The following is a 24,971-nucleotide window of genomic DNA, read 5'->3' as shown; positions in this document are numbered from 1 at the left end:
TTGGAATTATGGCCGAAAAGTTCAACCTTGGTTTTTTTTTCCCCACATGCTCTTGGGAGACTTCAGATGTGTTTTTGCAAAATTTTAGCCGGGTTTGGATATTTTTCTTTGTAAGAAAAGACTTGTCACTCTACCCCATAGCCCAGACATATGAAGAATACAGGAGATTGTTGTCACATGTACCACACAGCCAGTACTTGCCAGATATTCCTGCAGCTCCTGTAATGTTGCTGTAGGCCTCTTGGCAACCTCCCTTTTCTTCTCATCTTTTTATTAGTTTTGGAGGGACGTCCAGTTCTTGGTAATGTCACTGTTTTGCCAAATTTTCTCCACTTGATGATGACTGCCTTCACTGTGTTCCATGGTATATCTAATGCCTTGGAAATTCTTTTGTACCCTTCTCCTGACTGATAACTTTTAACAATGAGATCCCTCTGATGCTTTGGAAGCTCTCTGCGGACCATGGCTTTTGCTGTAGGATGCGATTAAGAAAATGTCAGGAAAGACCTACTAGAACAGCTGAACTTTAGTTGGGGTTAGTCATAGGCACTTTAAATGATGACAGGTGTGTACTGACTCATATTTAACATGATTTTGAATGTGATTGCTTATTTTTGAACACAGCTACAACCCAGTTATAAGAGGGTGTGCACACTTATGCAACCACATTCTTTTTTTGTTTACTTCCCCCCCCCCCCCCCAAAAAAAAAGATTTCAGTTTGTTTTTTAATTGAGTTGTACAATGTATAGGTCACATTAAATGTGGAAAAAGTTCTGAAATGATTTATCTTTGTCTCATTTTTTTACATCACAGAAACCTGACATTTTAACAGGGGTGTGTAGACTTTTTATATCCACTGTAAGCTGTAATTAATGACTAAAGTGAATAAAGGTCTATTATAAAAGTAACAATGTGATGATAAATAGAAAATGCTGGTGCTATTTAGAACATGACATCATGTTCCACTCTACAGTTCTGCTGGTGCCCCAAATAGACTGACACCATAAATAGATGACCAACTATCTCTAGTATGAGGTTCCGCTCAAAGGGAAGGATGACAGGGAGAAAATCTCATAGCGTAAACTTGATCCAGTAAATGTAATAAATTAAAAAGTAGAAATTTCTACTCACTTGCAATTGTGCCTATTATAACCAGCACCTGGAGTAAACAGCTCTGTGTATGGGGGACAGATGGCCGCCACCCGCTCCAAAATCATAAGTGGGGTGCATTCTAACACCAAGAAATGACGTTGGTGGAAGTTGTATCACAAAGTCGTGACGCAACTTTTGCCAATTTAATTTCCTGGCATTGGAACGCACCCCACATCTGGTTTCAGAGCGGGTGGCCATCCTTCCCCCATACACAAAGATGTTTACACCAAATGCTGGTTTTAATAGGCACTATTGCAAGTGAATGGATATTTGTACTTTGCAACTTAATATTTTTATTGGCACAGTTTTACGCTATGAGATCTTCTCCCTGTCATCCTTCCCCTTGAGCAGAACCTCATGTATGCAGAATATCTTCTGATTTAAATAAGCGGTGACAACCAAACAGGGGAATCCCCCGCAAGCGCTATTGACCATACTAGAGATAGTTCATCATCTGTTTACGGTGGTGTCAGTCTATGTGGGGTACCAGCAGCACTGTGGAGTGGAGCACAAATTCTTCTGGAAGAACTTTGTTCTCTGCATATACAGTGCATCCCGAAAGCATTGGTGTCAGTGAATGCAGTAATAATCCCTGGCATTAGTGTCGGTGGACGCAATAATAACCCCCAACACTGGTGGCAGTACTATTACCACAACCCACCGCCCCCTCTTCTCGTGTTCAATAAATGTTTATTAAAGTTTTACAAAAGTACTGCATCAAAGCACATAAATGCAGAAAGGGGACACATGGTACAATGAAGGCTGGGTAGCCTGAACACAAACTTTAGGTGCCAGTAAGAGCATGTGAGGCTTTCCCTGCCACCATTCCCATCATTAATCATAAACCTCTCCCTCACTTCTCACTGCATTGGTGATCAGTGGCAGTGAAATGTACACCAGAGGATCTAGGTTGTGTTTTGAGATTTACTTTACACACAGTTTTTGCTAGTGCAGTATAGGCATTAAATCGGCTTTAGTTCAATTCAGCTATTCCCACTGAGTGAGAGGAGGGACGGATGATGTCACAATCTTTGGTTCATCAAATCAGAGAAGGTCTCAAATTCAATGAAAAAAATGCAAAGCATTGTTTGGATGGTAAAGGTACCGAGGAAAATCCCCCCGTGTTCACTATACTATAGACAGCAACTCTCCTCAAACAGCCCTTGGAAGATTTGCGCTCTGACTGTATGTGGCATAGGTACTACAATAAATTTGTATTCACAGCCACACTCTGGATGTGAGATATAAAGAATTAGGTGTAACCAAGTTGAACCAATGTAAGTTAAAAAAAAATTCAACTTTAGGCATATCAGATGGAAAAACATGTCCATGAAATGACCCCCACATACCCATCTGGCCCCAGGTTGCCTAGATGCTTGTCCAACATTGCATTCAAGGTAGCCTTCCAACAAGCTGAAACATTTTCCACACAAGAGAACTAAACTTCATGGCATTATGTTTTCACTGCTCAGCCTGATCCAGTTTTAAGCTTTGTTTTTTTCCAATTAACACATTTTTTTCTTTTAGTATTACATCTTATGAATGAAAGCTAAATTTTGTCACTCTAGCTGGCAAAAAACCCTTTTTCTTGTATCAGGCGATCCCCTGCCTCTTAGTTAAATGTTACATTTGGAAATGAAGACAGGAAAGGGTGCCAGTTCCTAGTAGGGCATGGTGCGGTCCAAGAATAATAGGGAGGCTGTCCAAAGCAACCATAAAATTGATGATTTTCCCCTTCCAATTCCTGTCAATGAAGAACAGAACAAGTGGAGTATGTCGAGTAGACCTTGTTAGAGAGTGAAAAATACACTTATAATAAGCCTATAAATCTGTGTTCCTCCATCACACGCTCTGCTCTATTAAATTCGTAATAGCAGCATACACAGATGCATACTCAGGGGAGGGTCAGTCTAGCAGTCTACAATAGGAAACTATAATGTTTGGATCAGTTTTATTTTATTTCCACTTTTTACATTTTGTAAGGTTTTATATGGAATGCAAGTGTGTGTGTGTGTGTATGTATGTATTTGGATGCTGCCTGTGCAGCCATATACACTGTGCTATATACAATTTACCAATTATTACAATTCTATCTATTGGTTCTTTTATCAGACCATCTTGTGACATTACCCCACGTGCAGAAGTATCTGAAGTCTGTCCGGTACATAGAAGAGCTGCAAAAATTTGTGGAAGATGACAATTATAAGTAAGTTTGTTGATCATTATCTTGTTACTTTAATTTTTTTATACCTGTCTTTCTGGATATTGTAGGGTACATTCACACCTATTCATTTTGTAATGCACGCGTTGAAAAAAATATATAGAACGCATAATGAATTATTTAACATCTTCATGGTTTTAATGTGGTGCTGTTCAGTGTCAAGTGTTTAAAATGCATAATAAAAATTGTTACGCTGAAATGAATGAAGAAAAATGTAAACATGGCAGAAAATGATACATATGATTTGCATTAAAACTCATTCTAACTACTTTGCAGTGTATACAAAATTAAAAATGTATATTTTGTAAAATGAGTATAATTTAAAGTGTTTTGTTTTTGAATGCAATGGTGGAAGGTACCCTTAATGTATACTTGCTTACTTATTTGAAATGGATGAAGCGATAAGCAGACTGTTAGTGATTTTTGATGGCTAAGAAGCATGAGATTGTCCCCATCTTAATTAGTCACAAAGCAAAGTACCTGTCTCATAAGCCACTGATGGAAACTGGTTTACTTGACTTCATGTGCAGTGAAATTGAATGGTTTCAGCTGGCCAGAGGTTGGGAGATGGCACAGCTCCTGTATAATTGGAGAGTCTGAGACATCCTTCTATACCATGCAACTATCTAGCACACCAAGTGACATGGATAAGAAGAGTATTTATCTTTTAAAATGGCACTGATATATGAGTTTCTCCTGTGTATATAGTCATTTGTCTGGAACATCTAAACTATATGCCTATATAGACTCCATTTATATAGCAGCCTCCCACATCTTTCATAGGCCCAGGGGCTGCTGTAAAATGTGCTCCATCTATGAAGCCATAGGTGGCTAAAAATCTACATGACTCATTCCAGACTGAAGCAGATAACAGCTGTTTGCTTTTAACTGATGGCCAGTGACCGATGAATTAATTTTTCCATCCTTATACAGGGGGAGATGTACAACATCCTGATGTTCAACTATCTTCCCAGGATTTACAGGCATAATGTCTGGACCTGTACAGAGAAATAAACCTTTGAACATGGACACAGCAGAATGTGAATCTTTTGTGTTGTGGTGTTGCATCTTTGTTTAACCACGTAAGGACCCCAACCCGCAATCTACTGTGAACAGGGGAACCATACAGGCACAGAAATGTACCTGTATGTTGCTGGACTCTACCGGATACAGGGCGTACGCACACACCCCCCACCTGTCAATGAGTCCTTGCTGGGACCTGCTGTTCAGCTGTGTCCATACACAGCCCAGAGGCCTGTGTTGACAATCAACACAGGGCTCTGTACAAAGGGAAAAATCTCTTTGTTCTCCCTACAAAGCTTTGAGTGGAAACAAGATATTTTTAGTAAAAAGTTGCTCATAATACACACTTAACCCCTTGATTACCTGAGATGTTAACCCCTTCCTAGCTGGTGCCATTAGTTCAGTGACAGTGTACAGTGCCTTGAAAAAGTATTCATACCCCTTGAAATTTTCCACATTTTGTCATGTTACAACCAAAAACAAATGTATTTTATTGTGATTTTATGTGATACCAACACAAAGTGACATAATTGTGAAGTGGAAGGAAAATTATAAATGGTTTTCAACATTTTTTACAAACAAATATCTGAAAAGTAAGGTGTGCATTTGTATTCAGCCCCCTTTACTCTCATACCCTTAACTAAAATGTAGTAGAGCCAATTGCCTTCAGAAGTCACCTAATTAGTAAATGGTCCACCTGTGTGTAATTTAATCTCAGTATAAATACAGCTGTTCTGTGAAGCCCTCGGAGGTTTGTTAGAGAACATTGGTAAACAAACAGCATCATGAAGGCCAAGGAACACACCAGACAGGTCAGGGATAAAGTTGTGGAGACGTTTAAAGCAGGGCTAGGTTATAAAAAAATATCCCAAGCTTTGAACACCTCACAGAGCACTGTTCAATACATCATCTGAAAATGGAAAGAGTATGGCACAACTGCAAACCTACCAAGACATGGCTGTCCTCCTAAACTGACAGGCTGGGCATTAATCAGAGAAGCAGCCAAGAGGCCCATGGTAACTTTAGAGGAGCTGCAGGGATCCACAGCTCAGGTGGGAGAATCTGTCCACAGCACAACTATTAGTCGTGCATGTAAGCCATGTACCGGGGTGGGCTCCCCAGGATACAGTGAAGTCACGAACGAGGAAAGAAACCCCAACACCAGCTTTTGCCACAACAGAATTTTACTTAGATGTGGCAAGTAAACACAACCACAAATGCTGGGAACATACAATAAATTTACATACACCCAGCCCAAAGGCTGAGACCCTTGTGCTGCACAGCACGGCGCCTTCTGATGGATGAAGGTAGAAAGTGAAGTAATTTACCTACTGGCGGGCACAACTAAGCTGCCACACCCTACCTGTTATTACCCTAAAAGAGCAAGAATCAGTGTATGGGTGTATGGTATGGGTTAACCTGTGGTGCAGCACAACAGCTTACAATCTTACACAAATCTATAGTATTCCCCCTCCCATAACTAGTCCTGTAGCACATGCCTGATTATTCCTTCTAAGCAAAACGCCAGTCTGGCTTGAGTTTGTAGGATTTTATCAGTTCTCCAATGTGAAATGTCACTTTAAGTGGTGGAGTCCTTCCAATAATCAGTAACAACACTTGCGGCCTGACACAAACAGAGACCCTAACTAACTATCGGCCTGGACTCAGTCTCTGGGCCCCAACACTGAAATGAGGTGCATGCACGATCTTACCAACCCGGGTCGGCTTTGCATCCGCTGATGACTCTGAACAGAACAAATGTTGCTTAGTTCCTCTGCTCTCATCAGCCTTCCTGGCAGCAATCTCTGGTTAGTGAGGGACGCTTTCACACCTGGATGTCATCGGATTCTCAGCTCACATGACCCCTGCATTCAGCATCGTCCAAAACATGGCTCCTGCATTCAGTATCGTCCAAAACATGGCTGCAGTCTCCTCTTCCTGTTCACTAAAAACCCCAACTCTGTGTGAAAACCCCACCTCTTCATGAATATACAAATATCTATGCAGTCTGAGCCTGTGTTAGAAAAACAGTGACATCTTGTGGCTAAACCGCAGAATGTCAGTCAAAACATCAATTTACTCCACACCATAATTTACTGCACACAAACAGTGTTCGAACAATGAGAGCTGTTTTCCCTATCTCACAAGCCACCCCACTAGAGGTTGTCGTCCTCGGCAACCCTCCCCATACAAACTCATTCTGGGCATAACGCTGTGGAGGCACACCAGCATTGGGCCTTGTTGACCTTCGTAGAGTGACAGGCTCAGAAGCACTGGGGACGTCAGGCACATTTAATGGGAGAGGAGCTGCCGACCGCTCAACATTTTCCCTTGGTGGCAAACTTGCTATGGTTGGAGCCTCTGTGGGTACCTGGGCAGGGACAACCCACCATTCCTCCCCCTCCTCTAAGGGGATTTCCTCTGTACTCTGAGCAGGAGGAGCCATCCCCTCCACGCACACTGGTTCATCAAAATTACAACGCCTCAACATGTTACAGTGCAAGTTTCGTGAGGGACCCCCAGTCCCTATTGGCTCTACCTCATAGACCGGGATAGCAGGGTCTACCCTCCTCTTCACCGTGTATGGGACCGCCTCCCACCGCCCATCCAACTTTCCAGACGGCCGCTTGGCTTTGACTATCACTCAATCACCTGGGGCATACCCCTCCTTCTGCACTGGTCTTGGATTGGGGTATGCCACTTGTCTAAGGCGCTCCCCCACAACCTTGTGGATCGCTCTCAGCCGGCGGCGGTGCTCTTGCGCCCATGCCGTAGTGTTTCTTGGTGGTGGCTCCATCGGATCGGGCATGTGGAGATCTTCAATCTCCCATCCGGCTCTCCCAAACATGAGCATATGTGGGGAGTATCTGGTAGTACTGTGTACCCTGTTATTATAGGCCCACATCAGTTCAGGTAGGTATTTGGGCCACCAAGCTTTTTGGCGGTCCTCCAGAGTCCGCAGCATCTGGAGCAAGGTGCGGTTGAACCGCTCGCACGCCCCGTTTCCCTGGGGGTGATACGGGGTGGTGCGGGAACGTTCGATCCCATACAGTTGGTACAACTCATTCATTAGAGTACCCTGAAAACATGCCCCCTGGTCCAAAAGTATTCTCTGTGGGCACCCGAACACCTGTATAAAGTGTTTGCAGACCGCTTCAGCGGCCGACTCTGCCGTCTGGTCTCTGGTGGGTAGACCCACCGCATACTTTGAAATGATCTGTCATGACTAGACAGTACAAGTGTCCCGAGGTAGAGTACCCAATCTGTACATAATCGATCATAAGGAGCTCTAGGGGTGCTGATGTCTGGATGGCCTGGACAGGAACCCGCTGTTCAGTACTCTTACTCAGCCCACAGGGCCGACACTTAAGACATGCCTTGGCCACCATGTCTGCCAAATCGGGACAGTACACGAGCCGTTGGAGCCACTTGAATGTTTTATCGCTCCCAAAATTAGCACCCCTCTCATGGGCCTCCCGGGCAGCCTCCGGTCCCAATGACATGGGAATGACAATCTGTCGCCGGTACTGCAACTCTGACTGCAAGTATATGGTCCGACACAGGAGGCACTGGGTAACAGTTAGCTTATCCCACTGCCTCAACAACTTTTGGCCCTCGGGAGTCAGACGAGTCCGCTCTTCTGACCGAGGCCAGATCTTGGTCCAGACCCATTCTTTCACTTTCCACAGGTCCAGGCAACTATCCTGGACCCTCTCCCAATCAGCCAATGTCTTTCCCAGCACCATTGACATCCCGGACGCCACCCCACTTGAATGTGCCACGTCCTGGAACATGGGTAATCGACCAAGGTCAGGAGTTTCAGTGTCCTCTAGCTCCTCATCAGCACTCTGAGCCGACAACCCTACATGCGGTATTGGTACTTAAAAAGGCGAGCCAACCACCTCTGCTCAAGCGCACCGAGTTTGGCATTTTCCAGATGTGCTAATGGGTTGTTGTCCGTCATCAAGGTCACCTCTGCACTGGTCAGGTACTCGGCAAATGGCCCACACCAGTGCCAGTAGTTCCAATTTAAAAAAGCTGTAGTTGTCAGGGTTGCGCTCTGACTCCCTCAGAGCCCGGCTGCCATAGGCAATGACTCTCTCACGTCCGTCTTGGACTTGGGATAACACAGCCCCCAGACCATGTAGACTTCCGTCAGTGTACAGCAGGAATGGGGTGTCGAACCGCGCATAAGCCAGAATCGGGGCACTGATCAGCGCCCCCTTCACTGCTTCAAAGGCCCCTTGTTGCCGGGGTCCCCACTCGATGGGACGATTCTTTGGGCCCCCTGCAGTGCCCCTTCATAACTCGTTTAACGGGCCCACCAAATGAGCAAACTTGGGTATAAAGCTCCTGTAGTAGCCAGCCAGTCCAATGAATGCCCACACCTCTCGTAGTGTACTCGGCTGGGGCCACTTCTGGACGGCCTCCACCTTGTCGGGGGTTGGCTTTACCCCTCCTGGGTGACCAAATGTCCCAAATACTCTATCTGCTGCCGAAACAGTTGGCACTTCTTGGGCTTGATTTTGAGCCCATGGTCTCGCAGCCGTCATAAGACCTGTCGCAGTTTCTGGAGGTGATCCTCAAGAGGCCCCAAACACTACTACGTCGTCCAGGTATATCAATACCGACTCGAAGTTGAGATCTCCTGGACAGTGCTCCATCAATCGCTGGAATGTTCCCGGGGCATTGGACAGGCCGAATGGCATCCACTTGAACTCGTAGAGACCCATAGGTAGGATGAAGGTCGTCTTCGCTTTGTCCTTCTTGGCCACCGGTACCTGCCAATACCCACTGGCCAGGTCAAGAGTCGAGAAGAACTTCGCATGACTCAGGGCGGACAGTGACTCCTCAATCCGCGAAAGGGGGTAGGCATCCCGGACGGTCTGGGCATTCAGCTTCTGATAATCCACGCAGAAGCAGAGACTCCCATCTTTCTTCCGCACCAAGACTACTGGAGCAGCCCAAGGATTTTGACTCTCCTGGATCACCTGGTTTTCCAACATGCTGGCCACCATATCCTTCACCTCCTGGTACATTTTAGGCGGGATTTGCCGGTAACGTTCCCTGATCGGTGCAGCATTGCCGGTGGGGATTTCGTGTTCGATGGCGGAGGCACACCCGAAGTCCTCATCATGTCTCGAGAAGGCCTCCTGAAACTCCCAAAGGGTGTCTTCCAGCAACTTCTGTTGTCCTGGAGTCAGGATCTTGCAGTCCACCCCCATTCAGGCCATGATCACTCGACCGTTCCACTCCGCTGTCGGGGTCTCCCTTTGATGGACCTCTACAGCATAGGTCCAGGCTGATCTCCTATCTGCCCATAGCGTGAAGCTCCTCCGTCGAGGAATATCCCCTTCGGACACATAAACCTCGGCCAGCAAGGTATTCCCAGGGACGGTTAACTCACGGTCTTCAACGTTAAGGCAGCGTACAGGCACACATCCACCCGGGCTACCAGTGGAAGAGTCTGCGTTTCTTCTTGGTAAGCGGGCTCGATCAGGACCTCCAGTCCATTCAGTCGTCGTCCAGCCCCAACCGGCAGCATCAATATTCGCTCATGTTGAGGCGGGATCTTCACCGGGGTCCTCCGCGGCACCCTCACGTGTCCAATGGGTCGACCGGACATGTCGCCCTTTCAAAGACTACAGCTCCTCACCATCTGCTGTAGAACCTTCTGGGTTGGCCGATGTGTGGTGGCCCGTTGCCAATACCTTGGCCCTTCTTTGGCATAAAGTTGGTGGTCTAGGTCCCTCAGCACGTTCATACCTAGTGTCACATCCATCCCTCTCCAGGACGAATGATCCACCAGCACGACCCCCTTCTTGCCGACGTCTTGCCCACACAGCCGGACCCGCATCCAGACTATTCCTCAGACGTCCATATCTCTGTTATTGGCAGTCGTCAGCTTGATGACGCTCCCGTCTTCCTGCTCCATCATATGTCCAAAGTGTCTTTCGAAGAACTCCAGAGGCATAAGGGTGCACTCCGACCCTGTATCAACTAGGCAGCGTACCTTCTGGCCTTCCAACTCGGCTTCCATAACGGGGCTGCTGGCATACAGGTCGTGTTCCTCATGCTTAGGGTTTAGCTTCGAGTGTACCGCCGCAGGACGCCCAGCTACTGCGGCAGTTGGAAGTTTAACGTCGGCTTGGACTTCATCTGTTCTGGGCACTCTCTGGCCATGTGGCCATACTGTCGACAAGCCCAACAGAGGGGTCCCCTTTTGACGTGCCCCCGCAGCTGAGTTATCCTGAGTGGAGTGGCGCGTGGTGCTGAGGTCATTTCCGGAGACCGGGGAGATTCTGCCTTCATCTGGGACACTTCCAGCTGAAGTTCTCTTAATTCTGTCCGCAGGGCCTGGACCACATCCTTTAAGGATTCTGAGTCTTCAGATGCACACTGACCTCTTGTAGCATGGGTACTACTCACTATTCCCGCCGCCACAGGTATGCACTCCTCCTCTCTCTCCACGGCGGCTAAGTAGATGCTGTAGAATGTCATGTTGGGCGCCGTCCGGGTCATCTCTTGCAATTTGTCCTGTAAGAACTTGTTGGAGAGCCCCACTATGAACTGGTCTCATAGTAGCTGGTCCACCTCCCAGAAAGCTCCCATGGCCTCTGGATCTCGCCGCTGTATTTCATTTAGCGTCTCCTGTAGGGCATTGGTGTACTGCATCAGGGTCTCGCCCTCTTGCTGTGGTCGGTTGAAGAAGTGACTCCGCAGCTGCTCTACTTTAGCACGCCCCCCTTGGGCTCTCTCCAGCAGGGAGAATATTTTCTCTAGGGTGTCTCTCTCAGATTCGGGCCTTACCATCACTGTCCGTCTGACGTCACCCTCTAGAGCCCCCAGTGCAACCTCTGCCCGCAGCTCGGAAGTGAGGTTACACATTCTAACCGCACTTCGCACTCTTTCAGTCCAGTGCTGCACTCCACACATGCACTCCACAAATCTGGCCTTTATGGAAGAGTGGCAAGAAGAAAGCCTTTGTTGAAAGAAAGCCATAAGAAGTCCTGTTTGCGACAAGCCATGTGGGGGACACAGCAAACCTGTGGAAGAAGGTGCTCTGGTCATATGAGACCAAAACTGAACTTTGTGGTCTAAAAGCAAAACACTATGCGGGGCAGAAAATTAACACTGCACATCACCCTGAACATACCACCCCACTGTGAAACATAGGGATGGCAGCAATGTGTTGTGGGGATGCTCTTCTTCGGCAGTTACAGGGAAGCTGGTCAGAGTTGATGGGAAGATGGATGGAGCCAAATACAGGGCAATCTTAGATGAAAACCTATTAGAGTCTGCAAAGACTTGAGACTGGGGTGGAGGTTCACCTTCCAGCAGGACAATGACCCTAAACATACAGCCAGAGCTACAATGGAATGGTTTAGACCAAAGCATATTCATGTGTTAGAATGACCCAGTCAAAGTCCAGACCAAAATCCAATTGAGAATCTGTGGCAAGACTTATAAATTGCTATTCACAGACGCTCTCCGTCCAATCTGACAGAGCTTGAGCTAGTTTGCAAAGAAGAATGGGCAGAAATGTCTTTCTCTAGATGTGCAAAGCTTGTAGAGACATACCCAAAAAGACTTGCAGCTGTAATAGCAGCGAAAGGTGGTTCTACAAAGTATTGAGTCAGGGGGGTTGAATACAAATGCATGCCACACTTTTCAGATATTTATTTGTAAAGAAATTTGAAAAACATTTATCGTTTTCCTTCCACTTCACAATTATGTGCCACTTTGTGTTGCATCTTTCACATAAACTTTGGTTGTAACATGACAAAATGTAGAAACTTTTAAGGGGTATGAATACTTTTGCAAGGCCAGTATTAGTGTTACTGGTGATGTCAGTGTCAGACAGTTCCGACCCATTGTTCTCTAGTATCAGATTGCCCAGAGTCCCACTATAGGTTACTGATCACTCCCATTAGTAGTATAAAATCAATAAGTAAATTCCAGTATATAACTTTCATGCAACCAAACAATAAACACTTACCGGGATTTATTTTTACCAAAGACATGTAGCAAAATACATTTTGGCCTAAATTTATGAAGAAATTTTATATTTTTTTATTGGATATGCTTCATAGCAGAAAGCAAAAAATATTGGGATGTTTTTTTTCAAATTTTCAGTCTTTTTTTATTTGTTTAAACGCTTGCTGACCACCCTATAGCAGTTTTACTGGTACAGAATGGCTGCTCTGTGCAGAATCGCGTATATATATATGATTCTGCATATCCGGGTATGGGTCATGGGTGTGCCCGCCTACCTGCACTGTCATTGGCTCATCAATCACCGGGTCCCGGCCAGTGATTTATGAGCCAGGACCCAGCAATTGGTGGATCGACTAAAAGGAGAGAGATCTGTGAATGTAAACAACACAGATCTCTCTCCTGTCAGCAGGGATGTGCCTGTTTTTGCTTTGCAGGGAGATAAAAACCAACATATCCCCTAGTAAAACACCACACAGTAAAAGCACTCCTTTGCACACCGTTAACCCTTTCATCGCCCCAGATGTTAACTCCTTACTGCCCTGTGTCATTAGTACAGTGACCGTGCTTTTTATTAGCACTGATCACTGTATTAGTGTCACTGGAGATGTCAGTGGCAGCTAGTGTGTTCCCACCCAGTGTCAGAATGCCCACCGTACTACCACTGCCATTACTAGGATAAAAAAAATACAATTCCAGTATAAATACCTTTGCAGGGTTTGACAAATTTGCTTTAAATCTAGGAGCCAAATAAAATTAGGAGCCAGACGCCTGGAATTGCATGTTCAGGGTATTCGGCAATAGGAATTTGACAGCCCCATATATTCAGCAAAACCCCATATATTTAGCAAAGAGACATTCGAATCCAGCAAAGAGACATTCCAATCCAGCAAAGTGACATTCCAATCCAGCAAAGAGACATTCCAAACCAGCAAAGAAACATTTCCATATAGCATAGAGAAATCCCCATCCAGCAAAGAGATATTCCCATATAACAAAGAGTAAATGTATTCCAATCCGGCAGAGACATTCCCTCCATCAAAGAGACAGCCCAGTCCAGCAAATAGATATCCCCATCCAGCAAATAGACAGCCCTATCCAGCAAAGAGACAGGCCAATCCAGCATAGAGACAGGCCAGTCCAGCACAGAGACAGCCCGATCTAGCAAAAAGACATCCCAAACCATCAAAGAGACATCCCCTCTATTAAAGAGACAGCCCAATCCATCAAAGAGACATCCCCTCCATTAAAGAGACAGCCCAAAAACATCAGCTCACGTGTATAAGAATTGTGCAGCAACAGTGTAGCATCCACATATTCAATGGGCTGACTGGTCCATGAAAGCTCCCCCCTTCCTCTTCACCGCCACTGACCAATAAAACTCTGATCCCGGCTCAGTGATACAAGGTGTGGCTCTTCTCTGTTTGCGTGAACCCGCAGTCCACTACCGGTCACGTGACCCCGACGACCCTCCCACCCACTGTCGCCGACCAAATAAAGGAAACTGTAGCAGAGCAGGCAGCTGGGGACACCAGGAGCGCAGTGAAGAAGTGAACGACTGCGCACCGCACATTCAGGAGTGAGTGCACAGCACACTCGGGAGTCGGGATGGTGGGCACAGAACAGTGACAGGGCTGACAATTCAGGCAGCAGGACGCATTTTCTTGTTGCCATGGTGACCTGGCACCTTGGATTTGTTGAGCCCTGTACCATTGTTTGTAGACGCTATAATTTTCATGCAAACCAATTAATGTACACTTATTTTGATTTTTTTCTACCGAAGACATGTAGCAGAATACATTTTGGCCTAAATGTATGAAGTCATTTTTTTTTTATTATTGGATGTGTGTTATAGCAAAAAGTAAAAAAAAAAATTTAATTTATAGCGCAAATATAAAAAACCTGGCGGTGATCAAATACCACCGAAAGAAAGCTGTATTTGTGTGAAAAAATTGTGTACAGTGTCGCATGACCACTCAATTGTCAGTTAAACTAGCACAGTACTTTATAGTAAAAAAATGGCCTGGTCATGAAGGGGGGTAAATCTTCCAGAGGACAATTGGATAATAAAAAATAAAAACCTCAGTGGTGATCAAATACCACGCTGGCTGCGCTGCCGACCCCCGGTAATGGTGCCCCCCCGTGCATGCACCCTCCATGTATTCCGGGCTCCGTCTGCCCATCTGCGTTCCTGGGACCGACATGGTGGGTGCCGGTGGATGGAGGTGAGAAAGAAGAGCAGATACACGTCTGCTTTCCTCCCCTTCTTACTGTGGCCCAGAAAGCAATGTGTACAATGTCACTTCGGGTCACCGCTGTCACTATTCTAGTCAGGGAGAAATGTATTGCAATGCGATCTGCATTGCAAAACATCCAGTGGAGCCCAGAGGAGACACCCAGGATGTTTTAGACACTGCATGTCTCATTAAAGAGAACCTGTCACCTAAAAATCATCACATAGGGGACTTTGTGTTCCCTATGCAATGAAAAAAAAGGTTAAGTGAAAAAAAACATTTTTATTGCAAAAAATAGTCACACCCAAGCACATAGCATCCCCCCCAAAAAATTGTTGAGGCCCCCCCACTCCTACATATATGCACATACAAGCGGAAATGCATGTGTCGGGGTCGCCTACGCATAAAAAACATTGATTGTATGTTACCTATTGTTGCGCACGCCAGAGTGAGAGCAGTAATTATAGCTCAAGATCTCCTCCGTAACACTAAACTGATGACCTGTAGGGGCTTTTGATGCGCTGCCTATAGAATGTATAGGGTACTGAAGTTTGTTACCATTTCACAGGTGCACAGAAATTTAAGGTTTGACATGTTGGGTATCTATTTACGCGTCGCAACCTTGTCTTTTATATTTTACCAAACATTTGGGTAATTCATTGCGTTGTTTACCCTAAAATTCACTAGTGTGTTTTTTACTGAAATTTTACATTTCCTATACGTTTGTGTTAATATAATGTAACATAAATAATTGAAACTAAAGTACCACTATTTTATTCTCTAGGGTGTCTGCTTTCAGAAAATATATAATATTTGGGGGTTTTGTGTAATCTTCAGGCCTAAAATGATTTTTTAAACATGTGTAAAAATTGCAAAACGGCTCTGGCAGAAAAAGGGCTAAAACATCACCTATGGAAAATATAGGGTACTCATGTTCATTGTTTTTCTGGCACATGCAATTTTAGGGCTTGACATTTTGGCTATCTATTTACTCAGCACAATCTCATCTTTTATATTTTACAAAAAAATTTAATAATATATTGCATTTGTGTGCCCTAATATGAACTTTGGTGTATTTATACTGTCATCTTGTGCTTGCTTATAGGTTAACTAATCATCATGCTTAAAATGACTTTTAAACGGGTGCAAGAAAAAAAAAGCAACGACTTTGGCATCAAAAGGGTTAAAGGTAGAAAGGCGATAACTAGGACTGGATGAGAGGGTCTTAATGAGAGTAATTAGCATGGAGGAAGAAATTTTATTCCAGGAGAGCGGATTTATACAGGGTGAAGTCTTGCATGGATTTTTTTTTATGTTGCACTAGCTCATGAACAGTTGGAGTCTTCTGGTATCATCTGTCTGTCAGGGTTGTAGCGGTTGGGACCTAAATCTTTGTGTAGTGAGGGGAGCAAGTGTGTTCAGGGAGAATAAGGAAAGAATTAATTTATAAAAACACAAAGCCCATTTTATATACAGACTAAAGCTATCTAGCATTCAAAACATGTCAAAACATGATAAATTATGTGCTGTAATATTTTTTTAAACATCATGGCCGGTTTCTGCTTTGTGACGATGTGCTTTAGCAATCTTTGGGGGATTTTGAAGATTTATCTTTCCTCTGCTCCTGTACTATTTTGGTGGATTTTGTCAGAAGCCTGCCCAGAGCTTAAAGTGGTTCTAAAGGCTCAAGGTTTTTTACCTTCATGCATTCTGTGCATGAAAGTAAAAAACCTTCTGTGTGCAGCCCCCCAATACTCACCTAAGCCCCCTCAGTACTCACCTAAGCCCCCTCTTGATCTAGCAATGTGCACTGGAGTCTCGGCTATCCCAGGACTCCCTCTCCTCATTGACTGAGACAGCAGCGGGAGTCCTTGGCTTTTTTTTTTAAGCGGAGCCCTAGGGAATAAAATGGTGGGTGTTTCATATTTGTATGTCACACAATATTTGCATAGCGATTTTTCAAATGCAATTTTTTTGGAAAAAAACACTTTAATGAATTTTAAAACAGAATATGATACCCAATTGTTTGGTAAAGTGTAAAAAATGATGTTACATCAAGTACATAGATACCAAACATGTCATGTGTTAAAATTGCACCCACCCGTGGAACTATGCCAAACAATGGTACCTAAAAATCTTCATGGGCAATGCTTTAAAACCATTACAAGTTACCAATTTAGAGTTACAGAAGAGGTGTGGAGCTAAAATTATTTCCCTCGCTTTGACATACACGACAATACCTTACGCGTGTTGTGCAACCGCCGTTTACAAATGCCTACATGCATGAACGGGAGGTGCTTTAAATTTTTTTTTTATTATTATTTAATAATTTAGATTTATATTATTTTTTTTTTCTTTACCCTGTATCTCTAATTTTTTTCATCTCTTTTATTGCTATCAGCAGGAATGAACAACATGACATCGGTTTATGGAAAGATCTGGGTCTGTTAGACCCCATATCTCTCCTCTTCCCTCCAAAGTATCTGATCAAACCAAGATCGGTTTGATCAGATGCTTGTTCAAGCCTATAATGACTTGTCTACATGAAACTGAAAACCGAAGTGACAATATCCCTGTGCTTCCGGTTTGGGCATTACACAGTGGGAGGAACAACATCAGTGCCCCTCACTGTGTCTCAGGATCTGTATGCTGCTGGTTACTTCCCTACTGGGCTCCCCGATCTCACCAGAGAGAAAGTCTGGTAAAGGCGGCAGTGATAGGATTATGACCTTTTAGAATGACCTTTACATTGAAGAAAATAATATCTTGATCATTGTTGCTACAGAAATGACCAAGATATCACTCTTGCAATCCACTGATGTTCCACTACATCGCTGGACTGGAAGTGGTTAAAGTGATATTAAACCAAAAATGTTGTTTATTGCAGCTTACCAATCAGATGTGGTGGCTACGTTACTTTTTTCTTTTCTTAGGCTTTTTCGTCTCATAATTTCTAATCAGTTACAGCAGGTTTTTTTTTCCTTTTGGGATAAAGGTTTTACATAATTAAATAAAAGTTGATCATTGTAAGCACCTCTGTTAGTGTTAAATGGTTTGTCTTATCTCTGTAACCTGTCTTATCTCTGCTGGAGAGCTTGTTCTTTTAATAAAACAACAGACTTACTGGCTAGATCACCAGAGGAAAATAGAAAGGAAGCCTAAAAAAGAAAATTAATGCAGCCATCATATCTAAGAATTGGTAAGCTGCAATATTATAAATGTTTGCCTTTGGGTTTAATATCACTTTAAGCTCAGATCAAAAGAAACATTTGGCAATCATCACAACATTGGTCAGATAATTGATGAGGTGCTACATGTAGAGGGCATGTGGGGAGGCTCTTAAAGTGGAACTGTAGTTTCAAATAAGTGCCTATTGTGTTTAAAATCCAGCAATACTCTGTCTCACCCTGCTCTGCACATACTCAGTTGCTCTCTATTTCTCAGCACCGTTCAAAAAATGTAGAGATCCATCTGTTGACAGCCCAAGGATTTACTGCTGCTGAAGGGATCTGGGCTTCAGCAAAATGGCAGCCTCCAGCAAAAAAGGAACATAAACAATGCTGGAGACAATTTATAGCACGCACTAATTTGGATAGCATATTATTAAAGTGGAATGTATGTTCCTTGCTAAAAGACACTATTTTTTAATTTGTTTTGGGTAAAGGTCAGCTTTGATACAACACTGACCAAGACTGTAGCCTGATGTCCAACTTTAGGGTCCTTTCACATGAGTGCATTCCCTAATGCTGTAAGGATCACATTTTTAAGTGTTAAGGCAGCACAGTTATTATGGCAATGCACTAAGAAACAGACCTGCACTCATTTCAGAAATGTGCATTGTGGTGCGCTGTACAACAAATGGGCTGACATCTGCTATATGTGTGCGTTTAGCTGCCATTCTAAATAAAAATGCATTTTCACAATGAGTATGTATGAAACCAGCCTAAAGAAAGACAGTGATCTCATTACAAGGCTGGATACTGGAGCTGACCTCTAAATGTGCTGGCTTTCATCTCAACTACTTGGAGGGACAGAGCAGGTGTCATGCTAAGGAGCAGATCCCCTGTACCCAAAACATACAAAAAGTATGTTTTTTCTTTCTTTTGTCCATTGCTTTTACACATTCATGTCTAGAGCAGCTGTAAGCAGAGCAGTCAGCACTCTTACTGCATCATGGGAGCTGTTTACTTTTTCTCCTGGTTCCGACCCAAGAAGCAGTTACATGCTGCAGAAGAGGACTGTCCAGACAATACAGGTCCTGAGTTTTTCACTTCTTCTGCATGTACAAAAACTCTATAAACAGTTTGTGTGTTTTTCCCCTTTACAGAAAGGGATCTTACTTTTCTTAAAAAATGTTTTGATACAGATAGCACTTAGAAGAGTTCTCTTTTACCAGTCCAAGGTATGTTTCATGGTACGATACAGTTCTGCCTACAAAGTATTTCAAAAAAACCTTTCAAATATGTTGGCACTAAAATGAAGACATTGTGTCCCTTTTATCGCAGGCCTCCGGTCAGCTGTCAGCCTCTCGGAAAAGACAAAGTGTATTTTGTTGTAGCTGCCGCCGATTCACTGCCACAACTGCAGCCATAATTTATATTATCCGAGGATTTAATTCATGAGGAATTAAACAGGAAATGCCCCTGCCGCGCTCATCCCAGATGTATAGACCAGATACTATATTTATCTGCAGTATGTCCCCAGCATAAGCTCTTACAAATAATGTCTCCTTTATGTGCACGGGGAAGACTGCAATGAATTCTAGGTAAAGACTCCTATCGGTTTACACTCTTAAATTAGCAAGTGAAATCTGCAGAATGTGGATCGTGGATTGACGCTTTTATCTCAAGGAATTGCTCCGTTTCAAGTTTAAAGAGAGTGGCTTTTGAGAACTAATATACTGGACTCACTCTGGTTTTGCTAGTCATTTCTCTTCATGAGCTGCTCTGATAAGAATTTTTCTAACAAACCCTATAAAGCTCCTTTGGGCCCTCTTCAAACCCTTGCAGTCCATTGTAGAGTGTTACTACTTGTGAAGGGGCTGCTATCACACTTCAACAGACAAAAAACCAGACCTGCACCACCAGCAGTGTACCACAGTGCATGACATATGCATTGTGATTTACTGCAGAATGGGTCTGTTGACACCTACTGTTTTTATTGTTGGGGTGCCATTGTAAATCAATGCCACTGTACCAAATAAATCTGCAGGCGACCCTAAAGTCCAGCACCTGAAAGAAATATATGCATTCTATGTTGAATAGGGATGAGGATCATAGACCAGGAAAATTGGTTTGTAAAGGCAGCTTCTGTTTTTTTTTTATCCAGAATTTTTTTTAAACATCATCTCTGAGCAAACCAAATATTAATTTTTTTCCCAAGCTTCACCTGTATTAGAAGGGGGTGGCTGACATTATTGACTCAGTTTTTCAGTCTTCTGTGCCTTTGGATCCTAAATTCTGCCTTCTTAATATCTTGGGTGATGTTATTTCATGTGATTTTACCCAGGAAGCTAATTCCAGAGCTCTTTTTGTGGCTCGTAAGTTAATTCCAACTCACTGGAAGTCGGCCACACCCCCTTCTGTAAAGACGTGGATACAGGCCATTGGAGACTCTTTAGGATTGGAGGAATTCATTTGGCAACATAGTGGATGCTTGAGTAAATTTATCAAGCTTTGGGCCCCATGGCTGGATACCTCTGGACTTGGCCCACTGAAGCTGGTCCAGATGCATTTGCTGCAATGCCCTTTGGGTTGATGTATACTTGACCACTGGTTACTCTTTTATAGTGAATCTCATGTTTAGTGCCCCATGTGCAATGACCTTTGTACTGCTATCATTACTGTCTTTGACTCTATGGCTTCGAAGAGATCTAGGAGCAGCACCTGCAACAGTTTCTTTTGCTTGACATACTGTTGTACCATTTGTCTGCTGTACCTGTCTTTGACTTTTTTCAATAAAACCTATTTTTGATTAAAGTTGCAGTCCAAGTGAAACAAAAATAAAAGGATCATTGGAATTAACATTGTCAATCTCAATTTACAACATGCATGAAAACACAGTGCTATAAATAGCATGGCTGTAAAAGAAGGAGGGCTTCATCAGAAGGCGCAACCAGTGGCATGATAGGGATGTAGAACTGAGACACAATCTCCGAGAACAAAAACCCATCGTGGTATCTAATGTTTACTGGCCAAGGCAGTGTGCATTAAGGAGTTTTTAATTTTGAATAGGCAAGGAAGAGCAGGGAACAGACAAGCATATAGATTGAAAAGTGTGCAAGAAAAAAAAAAGGGGAGGGGGTAGCGGGGATGAAGGGTGAGGTAGGGTAGGGTGGGGGTGGGAAGGGAGCTGAGAAGGGCAAGAGAAGACAACGATAGAGGTTGGGCCTGGCACGACAGTGAGACACCCACCTAGGCAGTGTCAGCGGGTCAAAAAGTTAGACATAATGAGAATATTCATCACAGAAATGAAACTGATCACAGTGGAACCACCTGGTCTGGTGTTCCTCCGAGGTCAAATGGTCCATGCTCTCTATATCGTTCACCCTGGCGAACCATTGAGACATGGTTGGGGGGGGTCTGTTGTGTCCACATGGCTGGAATACAGGCTCTCACCGCATTTAATAGATGTTTAAGTAAAGATTTGTGGTATTTTTTCTTGGAAAGAGGGGTCAAATTTAGGAGAATTGCTGTCGGGGTCCTCAGACAGGGAAATGTCAGTGAATTTGTGTATGAAATGCAAGACTAGCTACCAAATTGGAAATATTACAGGCATTCTCAAAAGATGTGGAGTAGTGTACCCAAATAATCCCCACATCGCCAGCATCGATCAGATTCCTGTGGAAATAATCTGGCCAGAACTGATGGAGGTCCTGTACCACCTAGTCACTATTTTATAAGTTGTTTCTTGATACTTGCTGCACAGCAAAGAGTTATGTGCGTAGAAGAGGATCTGATCCTTTTGCTGATCAGAAACAGTGGTCTGTAAGTCTGATTCCCACTTTGTCAGGAACGGAGGGACCGATCTAGCATGTAAGGACATTAGGTGTTGATAGGACAGTGATAATGATTTTTGGATCAGTTCTCCCAGACAAAGCCTCTGGAACGTAGTAAGTGGCCTTTTGGGGAGGGTGCTCAAAAAATGTGTTCGCTGATAGGCTTGCCAGTTGTTTAGGATTTTGGGTCCCCAATGAGCAAAGACAGTGCTTCAGGCACCCAACCCGTAGGCCTAAGGAAAAAGGATGCATGTAGAAGTTTTTGATGGACGTGGTGGAAAAATTAAAGTTAGTCAGACCGGGTGAAGGACTGATGACCTATGATTGGTGTCATCGGTGATGGGAGCTATCCAGAGAAGAAAGTTTGTACAGTCTTCCCAGCTGTGTCAACATGGTATGAATCAATGGATGAGAAAATAAGTATGAGGTAAATTGATCGCCAGGCCAAGGCATCCCCCCTAAGGGTGCACCTGCAAAGTCCTGGCCAGAGAGACCCATAACTTGCATAAGCTATGCCTGCACCAATCCACCACTTGAGTCATGTGGACCGCTGTGTAATAGAGGGCTGGATCTGGGAATCCCATGCCCCCCTATAATTTGGGTCGCAGCAAGAGTGATCTACTAAAACGCGATAATCTCCCGAGCCAAACGAAATTGACAAAAAGTGACCTCAAAGCGCGGAAGTATGTCTGCGGTAACTTAATCGGCAGGGCCTGCAGGAGGTATAGAAGTCTGGACATTGCGTTAATTCTGAGTACATTACATCGTCCGAACCAAGACAAAGCCAGATGGCCCCATCTGGTCAGGTTCTATTGCAGCGTAAATAAAAATGGTTGGAAATTGAGTTTAAAGGTAGATTTCTGGTTCGCTGGTATTTTCGTTCTTTGGTACTGGATATAGTGTGCCGCCCATTTAAATGGAAAATTTGGTCGTAATCTAGAAAGAATGGAGTCAGGTAGTGAGATATTGAGGGCTTCCGATTTTTGGAGATTTGCTTTAAAGTTAGATAGGGAACCGTATTAAGTTCTCGTAGCAGGGAAGGTAAGGCAGTGAGCGGTTCTGAGATATAGAAGAGAAGGTCATCCACGTAAGCCGTGACTTTATGATGGTATGTAGGCGCCTGTACTCCTCTTATGGTCGGGTTGAGCCGAACATGTTGGAGAAAGAGTTCTAAAGTAAGAACAAAGAGGAGAGGTGATAGTGGGCATCCCTGTCTGGTGCCATTAGAGATAGCAAACGGAGCAGAATTAAAGCCATTGACTCATACGGTTGCTGTAGGGGTCGTATATAGAGCCGATATCCATGATATCATCGGGGTAGGCATGCCGAGATATTTAAGAGTCTCAATAAGGAAAGTTCAATCAAATCTGTCAAAAGCATTTTCCGCATCAGTGGACAAAAGCAGTAAGGGGGTATTCTATGATGTTCAATGTTCTGATAGTATTATCCCGTGCTTCTCTGGACTGTATAAAGTCAGTCTGGTCAAGAGAGATAAGGCGTTACAGAATGTCATTCAATCTCAATGCAAGAATTTTGGTAAACAATTTAACTTCACTCTTCAGCAGAGATATGGGACAGTAGCTGACACAGAGAAGAGGATCTTTATCAGGCATCGGGATCACAGAGATACTGGCTTGCAAGAGGTTGGGGGGAACAACCCGACCCTCCACAATAGCGTTAAAAGTATGCAAAAAATGGGGTGTGAGTTGAGGGAGGAAAGTCTTGTAATATGCAATGGTAAAGCCATCTGGGCCAGGGACCTTGCCCGGCTGAGTGGATGCCACAGCCGCCGACAGTTCATCAGCCGAAATCGGTTGTGTCAGGGATTTCCGTTCATCTTGTGTAAGAACAGTGTAAGAATAATTTACAATGTCCGCAAGTTGGGTCTCTTGTTGAGCTGCGGAGGACATGGGTCATAGATTGTAAAGGACTGAGTAGAATGTGTGAAAAGCGTTTGCTAGTTCTGGCGTGGAATGGACCTTTGTGCCCAATGGAGAATGTAAGGCAGAGACATATGATCGTGTATTCTGAACCTTCAATGCCTTAGCCAGCATGTGACCACATTTATCCCCGTATTTGTAATAAGAACGATGTGTCCTCAACAAAATGTGTTTAGCCTCGTATAGGGAGTGTTCCCTAATCGACTTCTGAACCTTCGGAAGTTCTGCTTCCGTGGTTGGGTCAGGGTTAGTTTTGTGCATAAACAAAAATAAAATGGTGTTGCGCTAATATCAATAGTACTAAGGACACAATAATTCAAAGAGTGGGGGGACAGAAAAAAATACCCTCTAAAAAGAGGTGATAAGTATAAAGGCCTGAATCCAGACCTAATTAGGTGCAATATGAACTGTGGCAAAGACAACGTGAGTAATAATCAGCATAATGAACATAAATAATACATAAAAATGTAAAGGCCTGAACCCAGACCAAACTAAGTGCAATATAGATAGTGATGAAATACAACATGAACAATAGTCGCCAAGTGAACATAAATAATGTATTCAACATAATAGGACTAACACGTCCTAAAGGAAAGTGCACAAAAAACACCATGCAAAGAAAACTGTGCCAAAATCAAATGGCAAAAAATATGTGCAACACTAATCATACAAGGTGCATAAAGGTATAAATGCATGAAACTATAAACACATCATCAATAATACATAAAAATGTAAAGGCCTGAAACCAGACCCGAGAACAAACTGAAGAGATGGCTGGATACCAAGTCTCAGGAAACTGCAGGGGCCAATTTCAGGGCCACTCAGGTAGTAAATGTAACCCAGCTATGATGAAAAGGTCAGTCAGGTCGGATGAAAGACTGGACATCTCTTGTACTGAGGTGAAATGAGCTGGAACACAGAGCCCTTTAAGTAGGTCTATGAAGTGAAGACTTTAGCAATTTTCCTCATGGTTGTCAGCTCTGTTCATTCTGGGCGTGTGGCTTGCTGTTGGTCTCTTCTGGATCTGTGGTTTGAGCATACTCTCTGTGGTTTGCCTTGGAGCGTCTTCTCAGGGGGATCCAGAGCGACGTTAAAGGTGAGTCAGTTGGGAATTGGAAGGGGATCCAATTCGGCGAAGGCAAAAAATGCAGGCAGATCTGATGGGTGGCGAATCGGAAAGGTACGGTTGCCCTTGTGCACTATTAGATGAAAAGGGTGTCCCCATTTGTATGACATCCCCAGCTCTAGAATTTGGTCCAGTAATGGTTTTACTGACCTACGCATCAGCAGCATCTTTTTAGAAAAATCAGGGAGTAGATGGACCGAGGCTCCATCAAATTCCAGCACGCCCACTCTCCAGGCTTGTTGTAAGATCTCTTCCTTAAGGTAGTAGGAGTGTAGGTAGCAT

At 44.0% G+C, this 24,971-nt stretch overlaps 1 protein-coding gene across 7 annotated transcripts in view; it reads left to right on the top strand.

Annotated features, from left to right (window-relative positions):
• The window catches only part of RALGPS1 (Ral GEF with PH domain and SH3 binding motif 1), a 577,572-nt gene that overhangs the window by 430,520 nt on the left and 122,081 nt on the right, over positions 1 to 24,971 (top strand). For all 7 annotated transcript variants that reach the window (XM_089675289.1, XM_089675287.1, XM_089675288.1 and 4 more), the window contains one exon: positions 3,266 to 3,359. In XM_089675289.1, the coding sequence (XP_089531415.1) occupies positions 3,266 to 3,359 (94 nt within the window). The remainder of the gene's footprint in view (positions 1 to 3,265; positions 3,360 to 24,971) is intronic.

The sequence above is a fragment of the Staurois parvus genome, unplaced genomic scaffold (genome assembly GCF_062004578.1).
Source record: "Staurois parvus isolate SC_StPar_1 unplaced genomic scaffold, SC_StPar_1.0 ptg000154l, whole genome shotgun sequence".
NCBI classification, from domain to species: domain Eukaryota; kingdom Metazoa; phylum Chordata; class Amphibia; order Anura; family Ranidae; genus Staurois; species Staurois parvus.
This window is presented reverse-complemented; position numbering and strand designations above follow the sequence as displayed.